The following is a 24,969-nucleotide window of genomic DNA, read 5'->3' on the forward strand; positions in this document are numbered from 1 at the left end:
ATGGTTATTATGTATCTACAGCTGGAGCTTGCTGAATAAAGAATCACTAGCGCAAGGCATTTGCTGTAGCTTTCCATAGATAAAGAACATTTCAGGAATAAAATAGAAATTTCCCCAAGTGTATCTAACATAAGTTTCACTCAAATATTTACAGTTAAGTACAAACATTTTATGAGATTTAGGGAAATTTAGCAGTGTCCGCTGCTGCATATAAAATTCATTTGTCTACTTCTGGATTTTCTTTTTCTGTCTTAATTATAGAAATTAAAACCCCTGTCTCAACAGAAATAAAGAAGTTTGTTCTCTGAACTTTTGAAATTGTTTGTTATCTCCTACGTAGCATCTTGATTCCTGGAATTGGCAAGATATTCACTGCTTCTTACCAGTATCAATGTTTGGTTTGGATTGTCTGCCTCTGGAATCATGTCAAATCCAACCACTCTTGTTACACCATTCTTAATACTAGACCAGCTGGCCTGTGCTTCTTGGTAGCTACTCTTTTTTTAAATACATGCAATCAGATTATATTGTCCCCCTTTGATGACACATAAAATCCACAGGTGAACAGCCAAAAAAAGGTTCAGTGTAGGGTGGCATGTGAAATGTACTGGCATGAAGAAATACTCTTTTCTAGCTGGGTTGGTCATGTGATTGGTATTTGGCAGAGAGTCATAGCATGACTCAGTGAAATCTTTTCAACACTGAAGCTGCTCATATAGTAAACATTCCCAAGCACTAGACTGTAGAGTTTTATTTCACTCAGTAAAATCCCATTATATTAAATTATAACATGGAGACATTCTCTACATTAAATTAATGGATGCAGCTTTTCAAGTTCTCTCCATCTGTTCTACCCTTTAATTAAAAAAACAAAAAAGCACAGTTCACAATCCCATGATAAAAAAGGGCAGTAGAAGGCATTTGGATGCATAGGAACTACCAGCATCTGCTACATACATGGTCTCACTTCACAATAAGCTGTATTTTGCTGATAGCATCCCTACTTTAATAGTATGAATTAGTAGTTTCAGATGGATACATTCAGTCACTCCCTCACCTAGAAATCTTATTGTCCAGTGCTGTGGTTCTGACATCTGGCACAGAGCTGCTTTTCAGACTAAGTGAAATTAGACACACCTTTGTGTCTACAAGACATTGAACACTGCAGAATCTCCTGAGACAAGTGAAAAGCCATGTTACACATACCCTCTGTCAGTATTTTTTAGATGCTACCGTCTCTACAAGGAATGTATATATGTGTATACACATTTCTTCTGGATTATATGTAGAAAGCATTAAGACAGATGGACAAAATGCAAATATTTGTATTCAGTGGCACTGCCCAGAAGCCTTTTCACAGACGTAGTAATGAATTTGTTTTCCAAATATGACTTTTTAAGATAATTTATATTTTGAAGAAAGTGTATTTCAGTTTAGAAGATCTGCTCACATAACTAGCAAAATTAATAGTAGGTATAACTCTTCAGAGAAGAGAAAGTGGGAGTTGAAATGGCCTTGAAGATCTTTAAACAGATACAAGAGACATCTCCTGTCTCCTGATCTGTTCTCCAGCCCATGGTGCCTCCTGCAATACTGGTTTTATAGCATAGAGTGAGAACAAGAGTTATTTTCTTTAACACAGAAGTTCATTAAATAGTCCCATAAAACCAGAAGAACTTGTTTTGGAAGAAGTCAGCCCTATCTCAAGGCTACTGTAATGTACACACCTTTATTGTGGAAATTCTTTCACTTGGTATACTAATTACACATGAGTAATTCTTGGTAGATTTTGGTACATTTCCTGCCTGTTTTCAGTTGGACACTGTCAAAAAAATAGAGCTGTAGGAACTATGCCAGTGATGTTTTTTCTGCCTACTAGAAGAAAAAATATGAGTGATTTTCTGCTGTAATAGATAAGATTTGTTAAAAGAAAGATCTAACTACCATCAGGACAGAGAGTGCCATTTATGGAAAGTTACATTGAGGGACTTCATGTAGGAACAGCTCCATTGCAAGAATGGTCAATTTAACTGTTGTGATGTTGAGAATAATTTGTACTGTATCTGATGTCTGGAAGGTGATGTTTCTGGAATAAATGTTCTTCTGAGAAGGTTCAGATGGATTTTTTTTATGATTATTTTTGATAGTAAAATTTGAATCAAAATTAAACTTGCTGGGCAGTGCCCCACAGCATGACTCAGCAATCCTGTGCTGGGGAGTCTCTCTTGTGAAGCTGGAAACTCCCTCTCATTCTGCACGCCTGAGATCAATCACTGCTGTAACAGGCCCTGATTGCCTCTCACTCATTCAGTCCTGATACAGATGCATTCACTGTTGAACTGAAAAATTATAATTGCTTAAGTTAATGACAGTTTCCTGAAACCAGTTCTTCTCTCTGATAATACACCTGATAACTTTATTTAACTATGGAGAAATTATTCATCCAGTGAAAACAACAGTCATTGATCTTTTCAGTTTGTAATCTGAGGAGGAAAACCACACTGGTTAAGTGTACAAAATAACATTGTGCATGTGCTAGATATGTACACCTGAGAGTAAATCTCTGCATGCCCCAACAGCAGCAGCAGGTTAGTACTGGTTGCTGCCTTTGAGTACAGCAAGACTGAGCTCTGGACACCCTTAGTGCCAGGGAGGGACTCAGATGTTACTCAGCTCAAGCTGAGTATGCACTTGGGCAGCCCAGCACAAACCCAGCTTTTAACCTGAGAACTTTGCGGATTTGTTGGTTTGGGCATCCAACAGCCAGGTGTGAGTAGCACCTGCATGACAAACCTGCAGTTCAATAGTGGCAATGGGGCTAATGGGGAATGCTACTTTGCCACTAAGGATGTCAGGTGCTTTCCTCAGCAAGTTCCCAGTTCCAGCTGAAATGCCAAGAATTTTTGTGAGTGAGATTAATGTGCCACTCTTCATGGCCAGTTCTCATTCTTTCGCCAAATCTGGGATTTTTATTAGTCAAATTTATAACAGTGGTTTTTAAAATTTATTTTTCATTATATTTATCTTATGCAGAACTCCAGGGAGAAAAACCAGTTTAAAATTACATTTTCAGAGCTCATGAGGTATTGCAGATCATTTGATCTGATCCAATGCAGTGAGGCTGAAAAGGAGGAAGAAAGGAAGTTATGGACAGGAAAAGGTTTAGAGGAGAAGAACTGTAATCAGGAAGAATAAATGCTGTCTTCGATGTGAAAAGGATGTTGATCAAGAAGGGAGGTCACAGCATGCAATGAAATAGAAGATTAAAAAAAAAAATGTATTGTTCAAATCGAATATATTAAGTTTTGTTGTTATTGTGATCACATGGAGAGCAGGGGAGCTTGTTACAGCTGAAGGGAGATATCTGATATTCTCAGGATTGACCACTACCTCTTCCCAACATTTTTCATCCTTCCCAAGGCACATGTGTTTGATAGATATGATTAAGAAAGGTGAGGAAAGGTGACATAGCTCATGGCTGGAGGGATAAATGGTCTTAGCTACTAAAAATGGAGACAGTACCTTGAGAATGAACACAGTGTTACTAATGAGAAAGATCAGGTATATCAAGTGCAGTTTTATCCACCTGAAGTTATTATCTTTCTAAGTACTTTACCATGGTTATTACATTTTGCATGTTTATATATTTACTATTGTTACACTCACAAATATTTGGACTGTCATTGAGTTGGAATGACCAGCAGTTTCTGCTTAGGCAATTTACCTAAGGATGCTTGTGACTGACAGGACTTTGTAATTCCAAAGCTCCAAAGGCAGTCTACGCATTTTGATATTAATTAATAGTTTTGTTTTGATTAATATTAAAATGGCTCATCAAAAAAAGAAGAGACAATTCTATGTAGACTCTGTATAACCCAGCTACAGTATTACAAATAATTTCAGGTTGCTACAGCATGTTCTTCCACTCCACACTTAAAATAAATTTTTGGTGAGAACACTGTTATGTAAGGCTGCAAACAAGATTTGGAACAATAAGAATTATCCAACTTTCCACCTATTTTTAATACCTAAGATGGAAGGCACTGAAATTCTGAATGAGAATATTCAAAGAGCAAAGCACAGCAGTGAACCCACCTATTACAATTAGATCTGATTCAATATTAGGTTAAAAATAAGGTCAGGTTCTTATTTGTAACTAGCTATTACTAATAATACACTTGTTAATCACAGTGAAGAGAAATCAGGATCTAAGTGTGCCTGTGCAGTGAACTTCTCCTTTGTCCTTTAGCACATACACAAAGACATTCCGGAAGAAAATTTCCTTCCCCAGACTCTCTCTTTAGAGGAAGCTTTCAAGCAGCAGCCAGCACTGCTTGGAACTGGGCTTGAGAGCTGATGCTGAGCTGGAGGGCAAGGCAGCAGTTCAGCCAAGCCATCCTTAGCGGGTTGTGTGGACCTGTTTCGTCACACAAGACACCTGTGACACCTCCAAACTAACCTGGATATCATACTAGCATGCACTAGAAGTCACAGGTAATCCCCAACTGTGTTTATGCTTCCATCACTGCAAGACAGTGGCAGTGCTATGAAACAAACATACATTCACTGGACAGGAAAGTGAGAGAGCAACAACTCAAATTTTCTTGCTGCAATTCTTTTTTGCAGCCTTTTTGCAGCTTAACTGCTTGGCCCAGCTCAAGGTCATTATGACAGTAACGGTAATGTTGTATCAACTGATGAGTAAATATCTGGAAAAAAATATTAACAGCTATAATATGCAGAGAATCTCCTTCATTCACCCAAGTAAACAAGTACAGAACGGCTCCAACAGTCAGATGTTGCCTGGCTGAAGTGTAACAGAATCCCCAAGACCAGACAAGAGGGGCAGAATAAAGGTAAGAATGGTTGAAGTCCATAGTGAACTACTTTGCAAGGGCACAGTTAAAGAGTAGAAATGTTATGATAATCCTAAACAAAACGTCACCGGGATTTATAGACATTCAATAGGATAGCAGTCTCATTCTAAGGAAAACTATCCTCATTATGGCCATGAAGCCTCCCCAGCTACTTAGTCAGCTGCTTCCTTTCGGTTTAATTACTACATTTGGCATAATTCTGTGCACCAAGATGAGAAGAGACAATACATCCTGTGAGGTTTTAGCCATAATCTGGATGTTGCACAGTGTTTGAGATTTCACAGAAGTGAGCAGTTCAGCCCCTTGTTAAGATGTTGCAGTTTAAAAAACCCCACGTCTTTCAAGTCCTGCATTTTTCATATTCGTAAAGCCAGACATCTGAAAGCCAGAAGCAGTGGTTTCTCCATTGGGTGTTGGCACAAAAAGCAAAGATATCCATCTATCCCATATCTAACACAGGAAACATTGTGTAGGAATTGTCCTTACAAGGCATGTGGGATGTGCCAGGTTTGTGCCACTTACAAAAAACACACTTGGGAATCACATTATCTCCATGACAACTGCTTGTACGTATTAATAATTTGTTGTGTACTTAAACATAGCTTATGGAAAGGACTGAAAAATATGAGTTTTTCCAAAGAAAGCACTTGTAACACAAGCTGTGCTGATCAGAGTGTCACACCAGCAATCAGCAAGCCTAAAGCCTCCAGCATGAGCTTAGCAGGACATTTCACAAATGATTATGTTACCTGTTTAAAAGTAAGGAATTTAAGGATGGGTCCAAGTATCTATTGAACTGGGGTCTCTACTCTCGACTCTCAATGCTTCTGTCATGTTTGCAAAGGGAGTTAATTTCAGCATCTGTTTCCTCATCAGGCTGAAATCATGTATTTGTCCATCTGGTGATAAAGTGATAATATTTGTCCTGGCAGAGGTGGTGTGTATCAAGTATTTTAGAGATTAAAACTAGTAGATGATAGGTAGGAGGAACGTGGCTCTGTGCTCAGGTGCACAAGGATGTACTTACTGCCCCAGTGCTCCTACCCAGCCAGGCTGGACACAGAGTTCAGTGCCACACTCACGGGGAGAGAGCAGGACATAAAATATTTGCCAAATATTAAGCCCCTAACATTGGAGAATCAGCACTCTATTCCTAGCTTTTAAAAGACTCTTGACTATGAAATATCTGTAACCATAGTGATTTGAAAATGTGATTTTCATGGTTACTCTGTAATTTCTTCTTTCAGTAAGACACTGCACTTCCTGCTTTATCTACAACACGAGTGTGAACGATGAAATAGCAGATTTGAGTAATATGTTTTGTGGTATACAAGATGATTAATAATGAAATTCCGTATTTTAAAGAAGCCATTCAGTTAAAGTGAGTGGGCCTCTGTTGATAGTGGTATTACTGATGTCACTGATTTTGTCATATGCTATCTGGACTCTGAAATTAGTCAAATATACAGAAATAGTATTTGTTTGTGGTGATGTAACATATCTGATATAAATGTGTTCTGTTTTTCTTTTGGTCTTTTGTAATAGTTCTGCTTAAGATGACAGGCTTATCTGATTTATTTAAGACACAAAACATATATTTCATCCACTAGTGCCAGTACCTGAACATGCAAGAGATTACATGATGTGTACTTCTGAATTTATTTGATCAGAAGTCCCTCTTCTCATAGAGGCAGTTGATTTCCACACTAATGTACCAGTGTCTATATTCTTTGCTTGCAGAAATACATGTATTAATCAAGGTTGGCAGCTCTACATCTAAAGGTGGCATATCATTGTTACACTATTGTATAGCCTTCAAATTGTTTAGTACAGTCCTTATATTGTATTGCCTAGCCCTTTAATTCTGCATTTAGTATTAAAACACCATAGTAAACAGACATTTTGGACACGCATTGATGGATAATTTAGAATCACTAAAATATTGAGAGTCAAGTGTGAAGAAAATTAATTTACGTGTTCCTTACTCTACAATGCTAAGTTGAAAATACGTTGTCTAGTTGGACGGTGTGATATAAATCTGCATTTAAACACTGACTCATAGTACAATGGAAATGTTGATGTTACTGATAAGATTATTGCAGTTGCTAACACCCTCGTCCATGAGTTTGAGATTAATTTCAGACTAGTACAGGATTAGTTGGCACTATAGGCTAACAACTGAGTAACCTACAGCTGGATGTGTGTAAACGTAAGTGCAGTCAGCCTGAGTAGTTCAGCTCTCTCCACACATGTGACATGTGGGTCCCTGACTCAGGTGTCAGCACAGCAGTGTGGCCTCCATACCCCTGACTCACTGGGGCAGCCACACCCAGACAGCTCCTTAGGTACAAACCACACACATGCCTGGCATATATTCACATACTAAATACAACTTATTACTGCCATCTCACAGGTTACAGTTTAATCTTGCTGTGTATCTGAAGCCCTGACAAACACCCAACTTATGCAACACAGCACACATCCTTTAATTATTACATTATTGTACTTAAAAGGCTCAGATAAATATCTGAGAAAAGCAACTGTGATTCTCTAAACTATTGATTGTCATTCTCAAGTCAGAGGAAGGAAGGATCTGATTTCTGATCTACATATAGACAATTCAAGAGTATGAGGATACAATCCAGAGCTAATGCTTGGAACGGAGACAGAAACCAAAGCTTTCCCCTTCTCTGTGAGTGTCCAGATAAACAAATCCTGAATTTCCTTTGCAGAGTACTGAATTCTCCTATAGTGAGTGGCATAGCTTAAGCTTTCAGTGGCAAGCAGGGAGTGCTGAATCATCTACCCCTTCCCAACTGGAGACTGGAGCAAAAAGAGCTGTGACTGAGTCTTTCCAAACAAGTGTTCCTTTCTTTATCACTACACTCCTGGGAACCAATGGTGGGGTTGGGAACCATCACAATTGCTCTAAAGACAGCAGGGATTATTAATCTGAGAACTGTCCAGTCTGATGCACACTACCAGGAAGAAACTATTAACCTGGCTTGTTTGCCTACAAAACTGCAACTGAAATCCTGCCATGTTTTATCTCGTAGGTGTGAGGAAAGCACAGGTTGTGTGGATGGCTTGCAGTGTGGTCCTCAGACATGAAACCATGCCAGAAAGTCAACAGTTATTAAAGAAAATTAACTTTAGCTAGGCAAATTACACAAGAGTTGATGTTATTGATTTATATTCTTTGCATATATTTGCTCAAGACTATTTTGGGAAGATGCACTACAGAGTAAATTCTTGAAACCTATCATTCTCAATGAATGGTTCTTTTCCTTCTACAACTTTAAGCACAAAACTAAGGTCATCTAAAGATGGCAACCTGTGTAAGAACAGAAAAAATATCTTGGAAGATAAACAAAACCTAAGTCAGGCAATTCAAACCAAGTTATCTCTAGCAGGAGAGTATGACACCAAGAAAGCAAGACTGACCCATGAAAGCAAACATTCCTTACCCCTTGTTCACTATAGAATTCTTAATTTCCTTCAATAGTAGGCAAAGAATTTAACAAGTCAGACTCCCTATTAGGCAAGTGATGACCATGACAATTAACACACATTAACTAGGAAAAATCATTGTGCCCTCTTGAAATTAACAAATCAATATTTTGTCAACATTTTGACCCATTTAAGTGAAAAAAATATTACTTTTTTTAAACTGGTCATTTCATACCTTTTGTAAATTATTAAAGGGAAATCTTCCTCTATAATTTAAGATGCAGATTGTAATAAAATAAATAATTCATTAGAAATTGCTTTTGCATATTTCCTATATTCTTTTTTATTGAAACTTATCTGTGTCTTACTGACATATTTTCCCTTAGGTAGCAAATGTCTGAGTACAATACGGTAGCTGAGGTTACCACAAGTTTCCTGAAAAAATACTACCTTCCTGAAGGTCTCCTTAGAAGTCCACCACTAATTTCCTTTACTGAGCACTTACACTGCACTTCATGAATTACTTCTGTCTAAAAAGGTCACAATAAACTCCGGACTTCCAAGATCTCTTTCAGAATAAATTTTTTTAAAGAAACGCAGCACAGCCTTTTTAGCCTAAGCACTACCTGGTGGTACAATTAAGATGGTATTTAATGCTCATGACTTAGAACTGAAAAGCTTTATTTCAAAGTACCAAACACCAGCAAGCATCCTCCACTTCCCTCTTCTCTGACAGACACCGGTAACCGGGCTCAGCCCTTAGCGTCACAGAATTGTTGGGATTGCAAGTGACCTCTGGCTATCACCCAGTCCGACCCATCGGCCGGGGCCGTGTCACCTGGAGCAGGTGACACAGGAGTGTCCGAGGGGGATTTTGAAAGTCTCTAGAGAGGAAGACTCCACACCCTCCCCGGGCAGCTCGTTCCAGTGCTCTGCTACCCACAAGATAAAGTTCTTTCTCGTGCGGAGGTGGAACTTTCTGTGTTTCAGTTTACGGCGAGCGCTCCTCGTCCTGTCACTGCAAAGACCCTAGCACCAGCCTCTTAGCACCCGTTTCCGAGATACCTGCATGGATTAATTGCAGGGAGAACCACAAACACTGCGGAACCTTCCGCACAAAGCCCTGGGAAACATCGCCTCCTGACCCCGCAGCAGGCGCCTGGCAGGCGGGGACCCTGCCCAGCCCGTGCCCCGCGTGGAGCCGGCGCTCAACACCCGGGTACAAGAGGGGCTGGCACCGCCATGCCGGCGACCCCTCACGGCGGTGCCCCGGCTCCCGCGTCAGGGCTGCGACTGGGCGGGGCTGCGCCGCGCCCCTCAAACGGACCCGCACGGGGAGAGCGCCAGCCCCGGGGGCCCAGGAGGAGAACCGGGCACGGCGCCCGGGCCGAAGCAGAGCCACCGCCGCTGTCCGGGCGGGCGGGAGCGAGCGCGCGGTCATTGCCCTCACCCGCCCCCTCCCCTCAGAGCGCACTCGCGGCCCCGCCCGGGCCCCGCGCACGCGCTGTTGACACCCGTGGCGTCCCCCTCCCCGCGGTGGGGCCGGGGCGGTGACGTCAGCAGCGGCGGCCATTACACGGTGCGGAGCGAGGAGCGGCAGCGCTGCCGCAGCCGGAGAGCCCCGGGCCGCCCTCTCCCCGCGCCCGCCCGCCTGCCCTGACGCGTCGCGGCCGCCGCCGCTGTGGGGAGCGCGGATTGCAGGGGCCCGCGGGGCGGTGCGGCAGCAGCAGCCGGTGAAGAGGAGGAGGGGGAGGGGGAGAGGGAGAGGGAGAGCGGGATGGAGGAGAAGGTCTTCACCAAGGAGCTCGATCAGTGGGTGGAGCAGCTCAACGAGTGCAAGCAGCTGTCCGAGGGGCAGGTGAAGAGCCTTTGCGAGAAGGTGAGGAGCGAGGGGCTGCGGGGAGGCGGCGGGGCCGGGCAGGGAGCTGCTGGCGGGGGCGGCGCTGCTCGGTCGGGCGGGCGCGGGGCCCTTGGGCGGGCCGGGGGCTCGGCGTGGCCCGGCGGGGGGAGCGGGCCGGGGGAGCCGCGGCCCCTCGCCTGTGCTGGAGCCTCGACTCCGCCTCCCGCCCGTTCAGCGCCTCCTAAAATGGCGCCGCGGCCGCGATGGATCCTCGGGAGAGACCCCGAGAGACCCCCCACTCCCCTCCCCCTCCGGTTAAAATGTTAAATCGGCCCCCAAAAGCGTGAGTTATTACAATGGAAGTAAAACCTTGTGGTAAGCGCTTGGAAATTATGCGCTGTAAAGAGCTGCTGCTTTGATTTAATTTTAGTATTTTTCATTATATGAATAAGCATAGACACGTTTATAACTAATTGAAGGGTAAATTAGCTTTGGGGTTTTGGTTTCCCTCAATAGGGGTCGGAATTTCACGAAATTCACAGAATAAACAGTCGAGATCCTATATAACTCCATATTCTTATGGTGATGATTTGAAAATGTTGAGACGCGGATGTTACAGAGCAATGTGTTGATTGAGACTTTCACAGCTCAGAAAGGTTGTACAGCCAACCTAGGACAGATTGCGTTTTGGAAATTTAGGAAAATTTTGTTCTGGTAGTACCTAGATGCATTTTCCAGTTGAATTCTAATTCTGGGTGTAACTTTATAGTTGTGGGTTGGTGGTGGTGGTTTTTTGGGGGGTTTTTGGGTGTTTGTTTTTTTGTTGTTTTTTTTTTTAATTACTGATGGTTTTATGTATTCCAGTATTTCTGGACTGAAAGATGTAGTATTTGTGAATTTTTTCGGAAATGGTTATTAAGGATCACATGAAGTTATGGATGTATTGGCTTCTAAAGAAGCTTATGTACTTGCCACAGAAAGTATCTAGAATATTTTAAAATTGGAACCATGCTTTCAAACACTGAATCAGGTTGTTTTGGAAGCAAATTGTTTGGAAAGGACTGTCTATGAACTTAATAAAGAACTTGCAGTGATTTTGGCCAGACTGGCTCTTGCTCCAGTACAGATTTTAGTTCACTTGTATTCCAGCAAGTCAATGTTGTTTCCATTTGATCCAGGCTGTTCATTTCAAAGGGTGTTGCAAGCAAGTGGCAGTGTCACCACCTGGCTATTTCCATGTGCATCTCCAATGACAGTGGTCTAGCATCTTCCTTGTATTGTTTTATGTGAGAGGCAAGTATTTCACTTGCCATCGTTTATAAACTGGTGGGTACTGAGTCCTGAATCCCACCGGAGTGGGTGCATATGGCCCATTTTGTGGGCTTCTATGGTAACTTGCAAGACCATGAGTGATGTATAATGTACAAAAAGCTTTAAGTGTACTGGTGGTTTTGGTTCAGTGAGAAGCAGGCATATCACTAGAGATTCCTTACAGAAGATACAGTAGTTCCAGTCATCAGTGTTGCACAAGATGACTTTTTCGTTTTTTCCCAGTGAAGAATAAAAATGAGCTGTATTTATGGATAAATGTGCAATGCTTATCACCAAGATAATAGTGAAGGGAAAAAGAAAAGAAAACTTTGTGTCTGACTACTCTGTGTTGAGATGAGAGACCGTGAGAATGTGGAAGAGAAATCTGCCAATCACAGTATTATTTAGCAGCAGCCTTCATGTTGGCTGGGTTGGGTGGCTGTGAGGTTTGGGTAGGGTGACAGTTCTCTCAGTGTGCCGGGTATGTGATCAGCACTATGCAGAGTTCAGCCACAGGTCTGGTGATGTTAGGGAAAGTTGATTTGTTGCTAATAACTACAGGTGGATTTACTTGGACTTTTCTGCTGAGAGTAGTTAAGTTTCTTCATGGTTGCTGGTGCAAGGAATTGGAAGTAGGCCCTTGAAGTCTGAGTTTTCCATCTTCCTGTCTCTGCTGTGTTCATGGAAGTGGGGTGAGAGCTCAGTCCTGCACCTTCCACTGAAGTACAGCACTTGCTTTAATGTGTTTCCATGTTACCGGCAATGACTCTCAGAAACCTCACTGGATTGTGCTTTGTTTGGACTGTTGTTTTGTGGATGTAAATGCATCAAAAGGCTGTTTTTCCATAAATAGTTTAAAGACTGTGTCAAATATAGCTATCATTCCAAAGGACAGATAAAGACCCTACTAGGTATAAACTGTTGATCTTCACCACATTGAATTGCAATAGGGCTAGTTAAAATAAACAACTGAAAAAAAATTGAGGGCTTTTCCCTGATAACACTGTTTGATTGGATGATCTCCCTGACAAGTATTTCTTGATCTGCTGGGGCTTCTTGTGTGCAGACTGGTGCCTGTCTAGTAAGAATAAGCCTAAGGACTGTCTTGTATTTCAGTATTGATACCTGAAGAACATAACAGCTTTTTACAAATGTGATAATTGTGTGGCGGTTGGTGCGTCCCAGTTACGTTCTTGGTGTGTCTTTCACTGAGCCTGATTACCTGGGTGATGGTGGTGGTGGAAACTGGGCAGAAACGTCTTTGAAATCTAGAAGTAATTTGTAACCATGAATAATGCATTATACTTTCACAAATGATTTGAAATAATCAACCTCTGAGTGGCAGTTAAATTATTCTAGGCTTAGTATGTGCTGCGTGTTTAATGTTACATCAGTTGAGTGACCGATTGTGTATGCTTTGCTTCAGCATTTGAGAAGTGCAAGTTCTAAAGGAGTGGTCATAATATACCCAGTCCAGTTACTGTTACATGTCAGCAGTGTTTGTCCTGTTAGTGATGAATTGTTTATTGGCAGAGGTGAAAGGAAATTATTTATTGCCAGGTGAGAGTTTTTCCACTGGCCATTTTGAATGAAAGGATACTGCTTTAGCTTCTTTCCCATACATTGTGAGGGTGAAGGGAAATGGTCTTGTCTCCTCTGTGTATAAATGCCCTTTATCACAGGAGCTGAGTGTGTGGTACATTGCTCAGGAAGGTGGGATGACAAGCTAAAATTGCACAAAGGAATAAGGTGAATTTCTGGATAGGGTTTGCTTTGGTTATTGCAGGAGGTTTCTAGTGCAGGTGGAGGCAGAGGTGTCAGAGCCACTCCCTTGAAAACACTACTCCATAATTAGCTAAGTTTGAGTGTGGCATCTCCAGTTTTTGTAGAGAGAAAGGACTGCTTGGTCATACATACTGTGTAAAGTGTTCAGGGTTTTTGACTTGCTAGTAAAATACCTTTCAATGGATAGTGCTGCTAGCCAAAATATTTTAAACTATGTGAAGGACTGATTCTGATAAAGGCATTTGAGAAACCTTGATTCAAGATTTGACTCGTGAAGTTTTTGATCTGTAGCAATGATGTTGGTTACATTTGCTTTTTGATTTGTCACCATTGCTAATTTCTGTAGTGTAAATGTGTTTCTGGGCCTACTGTTCTCTGGTATGTACCTTGTTCATGATGTATTTTTCTAATTTCTTTTCCTGCTGTAGAATTTTCACTTTAACACCTGATCTCTTTCAAGCTAGATGTTCTCTAATGAAACATGCTTATACCCATGGCAGCTGTTGGAGTTGTGCAAACTCATTTAGCTTATGTTAAGTGACTTAATTCTGAGAGGACAAGTATGTTTCTGATGAAGCTTTCTTTTGCATCAAAAAAGCCTGTGCAAAGTTCTGTTCCTGTAATGTGTAGAACCTACATGCTCTGTGGATCTCATTCCTGTGTTTTAAGCTGAGCTGTCTGCCTAATTTTTTTTTTTTTTCAGAGGCACATTTTCCCTTCTGCTTCCTGGGCTGTTCAGGAGTTGCTTTTCTTAGCTGATTATTTTTGGCCAGAAGTGAATGTTTTAAACTGTTTCCAGCTGCATTTGCAAGGGCTTTTCCATTAGCTACCTTTTGCATTCCCATATCCATCTTGTATAACTAACTATTCTTCAGACTAAGATGATTGTGAAAATTAATGTTCCTGTCTGAACTTGCTGTAAATTAGGCAAGAAACCTGCCCCAACAGAATTCCCAGGTAGTGAGAGTATGGTGTGCCCTGTGTGGTGGGCAGGTTCTGTGTCCCTTCACACTTGGCCGTGGCAGGAGAGGAATATTCAGCATTGCAGTTCTGCCTTGCCACTGCACAGGCTTTTGGATTCTGTAGCAAGGGAACTCTGCTGCCAGTGGTGGGAGGGCCCCTCAGGAGCTGTTCAAGGGGCTCTGGGAGACCACAGGGTATTTTAGGGCTCCTTTGCTGCTTCGTTGAACATACCCAGGGATCAAGTCATTGACAGGCTCATGTAGTTACACCTTCTGTCTCTGAAGAGTTACAAGTGTAGTGTACAAAGCTTTTAGTAACATTTACATGACCGTGTTTTAGATTATTCTGGAACACTTAAAAAAAATTAATCATTTCATGCCCAGTGTTCTGATTTGTTGTGGGTTTTTTTTGGTGGTGGTTTGTTTTTTTTGTTTGTTTCATTTTGTTTGTTTGTTTTTTGGTATGGTTGATAATGAAAAATGGAAATTGTCTCTTTCCACAGAAGGCATTTGAAGTGTCAACATTGCCAGCCTTCTAACCTAGTCCAGATTGACATACAAGATCTTAATGTGCATATAAAAATTTAGTCTTGAGTGTGCCAGTGATTGTAGCATCAGCAGCTTTCTGGTCGTTTTTTTTTTTTCAATTCTAGTAAATTCTGTAAAAATGGAGTTCTGCTAGTAGTGGGGTGTTTGGTTTTGGGTTTTTACTTTTAGTTGCAATATTAGTTGTGATGGAGTAGGAGTGAAAGATACTTGTGTTGTTTTGGGCATAGCTTAAGCTAACAGCAGGAAGCACTCCTAAATCAGAGCAAGCTCCTGCTTGAGTTCTGCAAGTTTGAGGCTAAAGACATGGATGAGGCTGCAAGACTGGTGTCCTCTTCCAAATCTACCTGTGCTGAGGCCTGCTCAGATGTGATGACAGTGCTGCTCGTGATTGCTTCTGAGCCATTTTCAGTTACTGGGTTAAATCAACCTGCGCTGCCTTTCCCAGCACAAAACCCAAACCTCTCTGTGTCTGGCAGGAGTACACAAGGCTTCGTACAACAGATCTGTGTGAGGGGAATTCACAGGAGCAGGGATTGAATTTTCACGCTTGCTTAGGGACCCTTAAACACCACCTGTATTCAATAATGCTGTGGTTAAATTCTTTTTCTTCAGGTAGTATATATTAAGCTGGAAAATGTTTATTCCTGGCTAAAGAATGAATACTGGAGCTCAGTTACTCAGTAGTCAGGTGTCCAATATTTCCACTGAATATTTTGAACGTGCTTTACAATACAGGTGTTTCTTGCTTGCTGCTCTTTCTTGAGATTTGATATGCCATCCTCCAACTGGTGTCCTTATCTGTAACATGACTCTGCAAAGCTGTATTGGAGTTACTGGAACAAAAGGGTTGAGAACTTTTTGAGTTCATTCCATGAAGCTGGACTTGGTGGTATCAGGCACAGCTAGTTTGGAGTAGGTTTACCCTATTTATTTTTTTAACAACTTGAATGATTCAAAATGAATACAGCTTGTTCTAGAGAGAGGGCTGAAAAACATCCCCGTAAGTGGTCAGCTTCTTGCATTGCTGTCATTGCTGTTTCTTGGAGCTTGCCATGAGGCAAGGAAGGCATAAGGGTTCCTGGCTTACTTGGCTTATGTTTTTATAAAAAGTTTTTTTCTAGATTATTTTTCAATTTAAAATTGAAGATACTAGTATCTTTTGTATGAAGCAAAATAATGACACTGAGTTCTTCCAGAAGGCCCTCTTCCTATCTCCACTGTTCTTGTCAACTGCTGATTGATAAATAGCCTTTCCCCTTCCAGATTTGCCTCTGAGGGCAAGAACACATCAGTTACTCTGAGTGTGTAAGACTGCTACTGATCTTTTCAAATGGAAATGTTGCGTGGACTATCAAAGTTTCAAATGGTGTCAGTCCTTACTTTTGTAATACAAAAGAAGAGAGTGTTATTTAACAGAAGTTTTAGCCTTGCATGTTTTCTTGTAGACCTTCTAGAATTTACAGGCGATAAAGGAAAGTGATTGTCGTATTTTAATCTTACAGCAGTCCTGGCATTGGGGTTGCTCTTTTGGTTGGCTAAGATCTTGTATTTAAACTGGTCTCTCTTTTCACTGAACAGAAGAGATTAGAAATGAAGGTGTAGGTGCTACTCACAAATCCAGAGAGAAAGCAGATGCATCCATCGTCTTTTGTCCTGGCAAGAGTATTTTGCTGCTCAGTGTTTCTATGTGGATGGAAATCCTGGTTTTACTTACTTTGGAATACTAAATAATTAAATTTCATTTGGGAGCTTTGTATTTTAATTTTGTTCCTGTTTCTACATTCACACTGAACTCCTTGGCGGATTGCAAAATTCAGCATACATCAGTTTCCCATTTGTGTCACGTGTAATCTGACTGCCTTGCCTCCTTCGCAGAAAGGTGTTTTTGGGGACTTCATTTATCTAGTTTTGTTTCAGATGTTAGACAGTGAATGAAAACACCTTTTGCTTTAAATAATAACCTCATCTTTTGTCTGAACTTGCTCTCTTTCCTCCCCATGTAAAGAGTGGGGGAAACCTTTAAATTGAAAAGCATTGACTCTGCAGAAGAATTGCTGACTGTAATGGATGACTTTGCTTGGAACTGGACTCTCTTCCAGGTCATAATGTTTGAACAGCTAAAACCAGTATTCATCCCAATTAGCTGGTCATTGTTTCTTTAGTCACATCCTGTGCACCTTGGTGACAGGAAATTATGGGTGTGGTTGAAGCCTTCAATCTCATCAAAATATCTTTATGGTAACTACAAATAGCTATTTCTTGGTTCCAGTGGATGTTTCTCATTACAAACTTAACTAGACGGCATGGTGGGCTTCAGGTGTGAATTCTGGTCAGCCAAGGATAATATATTACCATCTGCAACCATGACTTTGGGGCTGTGTTGTCTAATTAAAATAATGATTATATTTTCTTTACTGAGTTAGTAGTAGTAATCTTGATGAGTGCTTCATAGTGCTGCTTCAAGCATTGATTTACAATTCTACACAGACACAGTGAGGTTTGTGTCTTGTTACTTTTACGCACCCCAGAGTTTTTCAGGGTAGATAATAGGGCTGAGTTGTCAAAGCTCATGCTAGAATGTAGGGACCTAAGAAGGGGTCGGAGGAATGAAGAAACACCTGGTATATTCTGGAAACAGAGAGGAATTTGGGTACAGATTAATTCAGAGGATTTTGCAGGAATGGACCACTGGAAATTATTTATGTGAGATAAGGTTGATGATGTACACTGCTCATGAGGGAAAACTTGGTTATCCTCAGCACAGAGTGAGTTGAGGAAGTAAAATGGATGGATTACAGCTTTTATGGCACTCAACTCTGAGCCTTAGTTTGTGGCATATAGGATAAAAATATTTGGAGGGAGCAGGGGAAATAAGAGATACATCTGCATGCATAAAACCCGTGCATCTAATTAAATAAACTGAGGATCTGAAAGTCATATGGTAGTGACTTTAACAGTCATCTTTTCAAAATTCTTATCCATGGCAGTTCATACTGTTGGATTCTGTACTGTCTTAAAACAACAAAGCTGATCTTTGTGTTTTAGGAATAGCATTTTGCAGAGATGTTCTTTGCAAACAGAGCCACCAAAGCAGCTTGGTATTGTTCAGCTGGGCCTTTAGATGATGTGCAGCAGGCCAGGAATGGTTTAATTCTCAGTTATTAGGTTGTGTTTTTATGCAGTGCTACTCTTTTTATAGTAAAGTGAAAACTGGTTGTTTTCTTGTGTATTTAAACCAATACTGGTTTTATTCTGGTTGAATTTTGGGATTGCAAAAGTTTTCTCTTTACAGTGAAATGACTGAGTAACCCAGTATCAAGTCAGAATGAATTCCAGTCACTATGACTAAGCTGAAATGTATTTGATATGTGCTTATTGTTTGAGATTGTTCTGAGTAAAATATGTGACCTTCCACCTCAGCAGTAGTGTTTATGATAACATTACACTTGGTTCTTCTTATACTCTTCTTGTGTAACTGTCTCACAGCTGTGTTTTTTCTGTCTTAGACTTAATTTGTAATTGGCTGTAAAATTAGCATTTATCAACTTGAAGTAACGTGTTCTTTGCAGTCTTATTCTGTATGTGTTTACACTTTATGTTGAAGTCTGAGAATGTAATGCTGAAAAAGTAATTAAACTGATTCAGAGGTAGAGTTTTACAACTGTAACAGAGTAGGTTGTTGATAAGAAATATTTGCTTAAGTACTCTATGCCATGGAAGTTTCATTTGTGGTATTGTACTGTGTAAAAAAAAATAATTACATGTTGGAGGTGTAGAGAAGTTCAGGGCTGTCTAATAATAAGAATTGTTAAGAACTGAAAAAAGGCAGAGATAAAAAATAATTAATAGGTGCTCAAGAAAATCTGTTTCTGAATTTTATTGTTTGTCCTGATGATAGGCAGTGAAGCCTGGATGTTTCAAAATGTTGATATCAAAATACTGCAGTGTTCCAGTATTATCCTTTGTGCCAATAGGTCCTGGGGTGTTTGAAGTTCAGGGGGTGGTGTGTGTGTGTCTTTCCTAGTTCTCCTTTGTCAGATGGTTGGATCAAGGAGTTTTCTGCCTTCTGCTGAAGAGTGCTCTACTGCTTTCCCTTCCATGAGGAAGTGTAGTTAGAGCTGCTGGTGGGCAGTCCATTTGTTGGAGGGGAGGATGCCTAGGGGGAGAGAGTTGTGTGACCTGGTGAGTAAGCAGCACCATCAAGAATCAATAAAAAGAGGGAGTGGTACCAGGGCACAGGGCTGTGTGTGATCCACTACAAGGTCAGGGGCACACATACTGCAGGAGTAGGATTGGTGATTAGTGTTTGTCTTTTCTTTATAAAAAAGTGACTTTTTATAGGAATTCATTTATTGTAAAAGTTGAGATACAGTAGACTACTTGTTGGTGGCTTGTTTTCAGGATGTTATTTTTTCTACCTTCAGGTCTGCTGAAGCTCTTTTATCGAACCATGTAGAGTGTTTATGTGCCACTTTTAATACTGTGGGACATAAGACTGTAAATGAACTAAACAGTTCGTAACAGTGTTGCGTGAAACTGGTTTTAGAACATGGAAATGTTGGCATCTGTGCACCAGCATTCCTCCACTTCAGGATTTAAACAGAGGTTGCTGTTTTGCAGGTTGACCTGGAACAGTCTTTTCCCATCAGAGTAGCTGTCTGACTTCTCTACATGTTTGGTCATGTGCATATCTGAATGATTTAATATTTCAGAAACTGAGGAAGCAACAACTCAGTTGCTGAGAACTCTCCCATTCTCAGCACAAAGGCTGCATACCTTTGATGAAAAATGAATGCTGCACTGAGTGCAGTGCTTCAAGTGTATTAAGAAAATCCAGTGGTAGAAACTTTCTCATTAAAGAGTAGGGTTTTTTTTAATGTCGAAGTGCTGTAAGCATCTGTGACATTCTCTTTCAAAAGAAGAACTAAGCTGGCTAATGCTTCTGAATGTAAGAGAGTATTAGAAGATGCTAAGGCTGTTAAAACACCTTCAAAACATCCGGTGACTGTCACTGCATTAAAATTAACTCAAGTCAGGCTATCTTAAAATAAATCTGCACTTTTAGCATTGACCACAAGCCAAGAATGACCTATCTTTAGTACTGGGCACAGCGCAAGTGGAAACTCCCATGTGAAACTGACTTGAGATGTAAATATATCTGCAGAGTGACACCTAAAGCTTTGTGTTGTGCAGGGTGCTTAGCCCTTCTGTACTTTTGCATTTCTTTGCAGTGAAACATTAAATTTCATGAATCTTCATCATTAAACTTAGGTGTTGCTTCTGTTTAAAGTGGTGACCCTGGTGGTCAGCCAGGATGATGTGTGGGACAGTGACACCACTTTTGGGTGGGAGTGTCAGCCACTGTCTTTTAGATAACTTGGGTTATAGAATAGAATAGAATATAGTTTTTATCTATTCTTGTGTAATTGAGGTAATGAGGTAAAAAAGGATCCTTTTTGAATAGGAGCATTGACTCTTGAAAAACAGGAAAATCTTGGTAGATGGTAACTAGTAAACTTGTTACTATTTATATTTCTAATACCTTCTTGATTTAGCAAATCATTGTGGCATGTGTCTGGTGACTGTTCTCAGAACAAACTGTAACAACTGTGTTGCATTATTTCAAAGTTACCTTTCTGGTGCCATATTTAGCCTATGCTTCTTCAGACAAGTTACCTTTGTCTGTAACTTTTATATACACATTTTTTTGGGGAAAAAATGGTGGTGAGAAGATCTTGCCCATCTTTTGTTTATGAAGATACAACTTGATGTTACTAGTCTGTGTTTAATCACAGAAGTTGTTGAGAAAACTTGGGCAGGTAATGATCTGCTCTGTACTTGCTGGTACCAGTGGATGTTTATTCTCATTCTGCTTTATGCAGGACTCCCTGCCTTTGCAGGTGTGTCGAAGATGTTTGTACAAGTGAATGCCAAGGTGTTGGTAGTGTTTTGACTGTGTTTTATTTGGGCTTTTGGAGGTAAGATGTTGGCAGGATTTTTAGATTTAATTTTTCAAAATACTTAAAAACTTTTTAAGTTGCAGCAGTGATGATCATTGTTCTATGCTTCACAGAACCATTTTTGTAGAAAGGCTGAAGTTTTACTTAAGATACCATCCTCAAAGAGGAAAAAAAGCCACACAACTACTAATTACTAATATGGGGTTTCATAAAGTGAAAGTGTTCATAAACTGTTTAAAGATAAATGGCATTTAAGTAAAGATAAGCTTTTACCTCAAGTGCTTCAGAGAAGAGCTCCTAAAGAGAGCAGGTAGCAGAATTGGAAGTGGTAGAGCATGCTTTGAATAAAATGGCTCTTCATAGACAAACTCACAATTTATGTGCTTTTTTGTTTTATAGGCTAAAGAAATTTTGACAAAAGAATCCAACGTACAAGAAGTGCGATGTCCAGTCACAGTCTGTGGAGATGTCCATGGACAATTTCACGACCTCATGGAACTTTTCAGAATTGGAGGCAAATCACCAGACACAAATTATTTGTTTATGGGGGACTATGTTGACAGAGGATATTATTCAGTTGAAACAGTCACATTGCTTGTAGCTCTTAAGGTAACTTTTCTTCTCGGCTTTACAGTTATGTATAAAATTTATCGTTACTGTCCTGACTACACTCACTGTATATAATGATTTTCACTGAATTGATATTAGATGTACTGAAACTGACTTCTTGGTTGTCTTGGTTTTCTAAATCACTTCTTAAAAAAAATTACTATAAAAATGTTCAGGTGTAAGCCTAAGCTTTATCAAAAATGAGTGATTTTTTACTTGCCTAAATAGCAATCTTAAAGAATTTGCTTGGAGAAATCACCTTAATGCACAGGTGTAGTGAAGTCCACTAGAATAATAAATACAACTTGTAAATAATCCCAAAAGTAATTGGGAGTTGAAGATTTGAATAAATTATTCATTTTTTTCACCTCAAAAGTTATAATTGAATCTTCAGAATGGTTTGGTTTTAATTGCTTTATTGATCTGTGGCAGGGATTGAGGAGTGCAAATTCTGTTCTGGGGAAGAGTTGCTCATTGATGTGCTAAAATAAACTGTTCTGTTTAGGTCCGTTACCGTGAACGTATCACAATTCTTCGAGGGAACCATGAAAGCAGGCAAATCACACAAGTTTATGGTTTCTATGATGAATGTTTAAGGAAATACGGAAATGCAAATGTTTGGAAATATTTTACAGACCTTTTTGATTACCTGCCTCTAACTGCGTTGGTGGATGGCCAGGTATGTTGACATTTGACAAAGTTGAATGTTTTTGATTGTAAAGGGAGCTCTTAACACTGCATTCTGTCAGCTCTCATCTTTAAAGGAATCTCATACAGATTTTCTCAAAATCACTTATTCTAAACTGTTCTAACTGCACTGATTAATGCAAGTAAACTTCATGTTTCTTAACTCTTGCAGATTTTCTGTCTACATGGTGGTCTCTCTCCATCTATAGATACACTGGATCACATCAGAGCACTCGATCGCTTGCAGGAAGTTCCCCATGAGGTACTGAAAAATAATTTTATAAGCCAATGAGATTGATGATTCAGCATGTATTGGGGGGTTAAGCTCACAGGCTGAAAATTGAATTCAAATCAGCTTGGCAATATTAAAGTGCCTGTCTTCCTGTTCTGGATTTTTTAAAGGAAAAATGAGGGGCATGCCCTTGCTTAAAGAAAGAAACATATTAAGTCTCAAAGAGCTGTGCAGGGGTAGTGAGAGTCCAAGTTTTTTGGGTTTTGTTTGGTTTTGGGTCTTTGCACTTCACCTCTGAAACATCATTTACATCTTACAGGGTCCAATGTGTGACTTGCTATGGTCAGATCCAGATGATCGTGGTGGCTGGGGAATTTCTCCTCGAGGTGCAGGTTACACATTCGGACAGGATATTTCAGAAACCTTTAACCATGCTAATGGCCTTACGTTGGTTTCAAGAGCTCATCAGTTGGTAATGGAGGTGAGCAGGACAGCCTGTGTGTTTAAACTTTGGATTGTGTTCTTGGTCCATTTATTCCACGCTCTGTGTGTCAGAGATGTGCATATGCTGCTGACAGGTGATGATCCAGCTGAGAGTCTTCCAGAAACTTGACCTTGACAGTATTCATGTGCTACTAAATGAGTTTGACAGTGGAATAACCTTTATTTTTGCCTTATTTTCCTGAAAACTTGCAGTAATATCCCAAATCAGGCTTTGGTACTAGATGTGGTATTGCATTTCTGTGTAGATAAAAAGGTTTTTAAATATGTGTCCCATGGGAAAAAAATGTGTAATTTTTCTTTTTAGCTTGGATGTGTGCTTTTTTTCTTGATCTTTAGTTATTCCTGGCAATTCAGATTTTTAAATGTATGTCTGGACACTGGTTTTGGTGATCACAGTTGAAAGTTCAGAGTAGTTGTACTGTGTGTACTTCAGAATTGCCGTTTTAACTATTTAATGCTAATGCAATGGAGAAATCTTGCATGGAGAATTAAAAAATGGAGAAGTAAAAGGTGGGTTTGTAATCGGGCTGTTACATAGGGTACATTAACTTGATTGTCATAATTATTTTTTCCTTCCTCTCCAGGGGTACAACTGGTGCCATGATCGGAATGTAGTAACAATTTTCAGTGCTCCAAACTATTGTTACCGTTGTGGCAACCAGGCTGCAATTATGGAACTCGATGATACTCTAAAATACTCCTTGTAAGTATGTTTAAAAATGAGAATTACATTGCCTGTGATTTTAAGATACCACTTAGTTGTGTTCAAGTATGGGGTTTTTTCCCCTCTCTAAGCTTTTAGGAGGTGGAGTGAGTGTGGAATTGTTGGGTTAGTCACATTTAAAGTCTTGAAGTCAAGCCTCTGAACAGCTGCTGTTGAGATCTTCTCTGTCAGATTAAAGTTAGACTCCTCATTTTTGTTTTGTATGGCCACCTGGATTTTAATGACTTACTGTGTGTAGGGATGTGATTTGAGAGCAGGAGTAGTCTGTCACATCTAAGGTAATGCCTTCCTGTTGGTCTCAGGCAGGAGACTTGGAATCTTTGAATTCTTCAGCTGTTGGGATATCAGCTTTTTGAATGAGATTTCTAATTAACTACTGCAGCAGCAACTTTACTAGTAAATGAGGCAAAAGCACTGTGCAACCTGCCCTCTTTGATAATAACTGGAGACTTTAACTTTCTAATAGATACTAATGTTTGGCAGTTTGTCTTAAAGCTAAAATTAATTTCTCTCCAGACCTTCATGGTAAGAGGAATAGTTAAAATGTGATGGTTAAAAGTGCATACTGATAGAAGTGGAAGCGCTGGAACACCTGTTCTAGAATATTTAATTTGGTTGATAAAACTTGCAAAGACTCACCTGTGTTAAACCACTGCTCCTGTAATTCATGGCTAGAACATACCTGAGTGTAAGCCGAGCTCCTGTTTTCATTGATGTCTGTGCTCTTCAGTTTGCAGTTTGACCCAGCACCACGTAGAGGTGAACCGCATGTTACTCGTCGCACCCCAGACTACTTCCTGTAAAGAGATTTTAGACCTGTACAGTATTGCCATGAACCATATGTTGACCTAAAGAAAATGGGAAGAGCAACAGTAACTCCAAAGTGTCAGAAAATATTTAACATTCAAACTTTGTTTTCACATGGACCAAAAGACGTGCCATATTCAATACAAAGCCTCTTGTCATCAACAACTGTGACCACTTTAGAATGAACCAGTTCATTGCATGCTGAAGCAACATTGTTGGTCAAGAAACCAGTTTCTGGCATAGCGCTATTTGTAGTTACTTTTGCTTTCTCTGAGAGACTGCAAATAATAAGATGTAGACATTAACACCTCGTGAATACATTAAACTTTCCATTTAGCTATAGCTTTATTCCGCATGACTGTAGATAAGGGTAGCAGCAAACAATCATTGAAGCTTAAAGAACATTTTTAAAATAAGTACCAAGGCCTCATATTTGTTCTGAAACTGTTCGTTTGTTTTATTTTCAGGGAATACTGTTTAATTTAATTGTATTGATTTTTTTTTTTTTTTTTTGTCTGCACTCAGTTCCCTTTTCCACTCTGCCCTACCATATTGTCCCTTGTAATTGTCCAAGGATAGTGAATTACATTGAACAGAATTGTTTTTTTCTGTAAAACAATGTTACTGCAGGACAGAGCTGCAGTGTTTTTCATAATAAACTTGTGAACTAAG

General features: G+C 40.1%; 1 protein-coding gene across 1 annotated transcript; it reads left to right on the forward strand.

Annotated features, from left to right (window-relative positions):
• Positions 1-9,955: 9,955 nt before the first annotated feature.
• PPP2CA (protein phosphatase 2 catalytic subunit alpha) lies at positions 9,956-24,969 on the forward strand. The gene is made up of 7 exons (XM_005523502.2): positions 9,956-10,206; positions 21,134-21,343; positions 21,849-22,022; positions 22,203-22,292; positions 22,582-22,743; positions 23,351-23,469; positions 24,221-24,969. The coding sequence occupies exons 1-7, from the start codon at positions 10,105-10,107 to the stop codon at positions 24,291-24,293; spliced, it is 930 nt and encodes a 309-aa protein (XP_005523559.1). The 5' UTR covers positions 9,956-10,104; the 3' UTR covers positions 24,294-24,969.

The sequence above is a fragment of the Pseudopodoces humilis genome, chromosome 17 (assembly GCF_049639895.1).
Source record: "Pseudopodoces humilis isolate 2021_Gansu_Grassland_sample_001 chromosome 17, ASM4963989v1, whole genome shotgun sequence".
In the NCBI taxonomy this organism is placed as follows: domain Eukaryota; kingdom Metazoa; phylum Chordata; class Aves; order Passeriformes; family Paridae; genus Pseudopodoces; species Pseudopodoces humilis.

Coding starts and splice junctions, on each gene's coding strand:
- PPP2CA (XM_005523502.2), top strand. CDS start 10,105: ATGGAGGAGAAGGTCTTCACCAAGGAGCTCGATCAGTGGGTGGAGCAG. Junction 10,207..21,133: donor TGAAGAGCCTTTGCGAGAAG/GTGAGGAGCGAG, acceptor TTTGTTTTATAG/GCTAAAGAAATTTTGACAAA. Junction 22,744..23,350: donor CTCATCAGTTGGTAATGGAG/GTGAGCAGGACA, acceptor CTTCCTCTCCAG/GGGTACAACTGGTGCCATGA.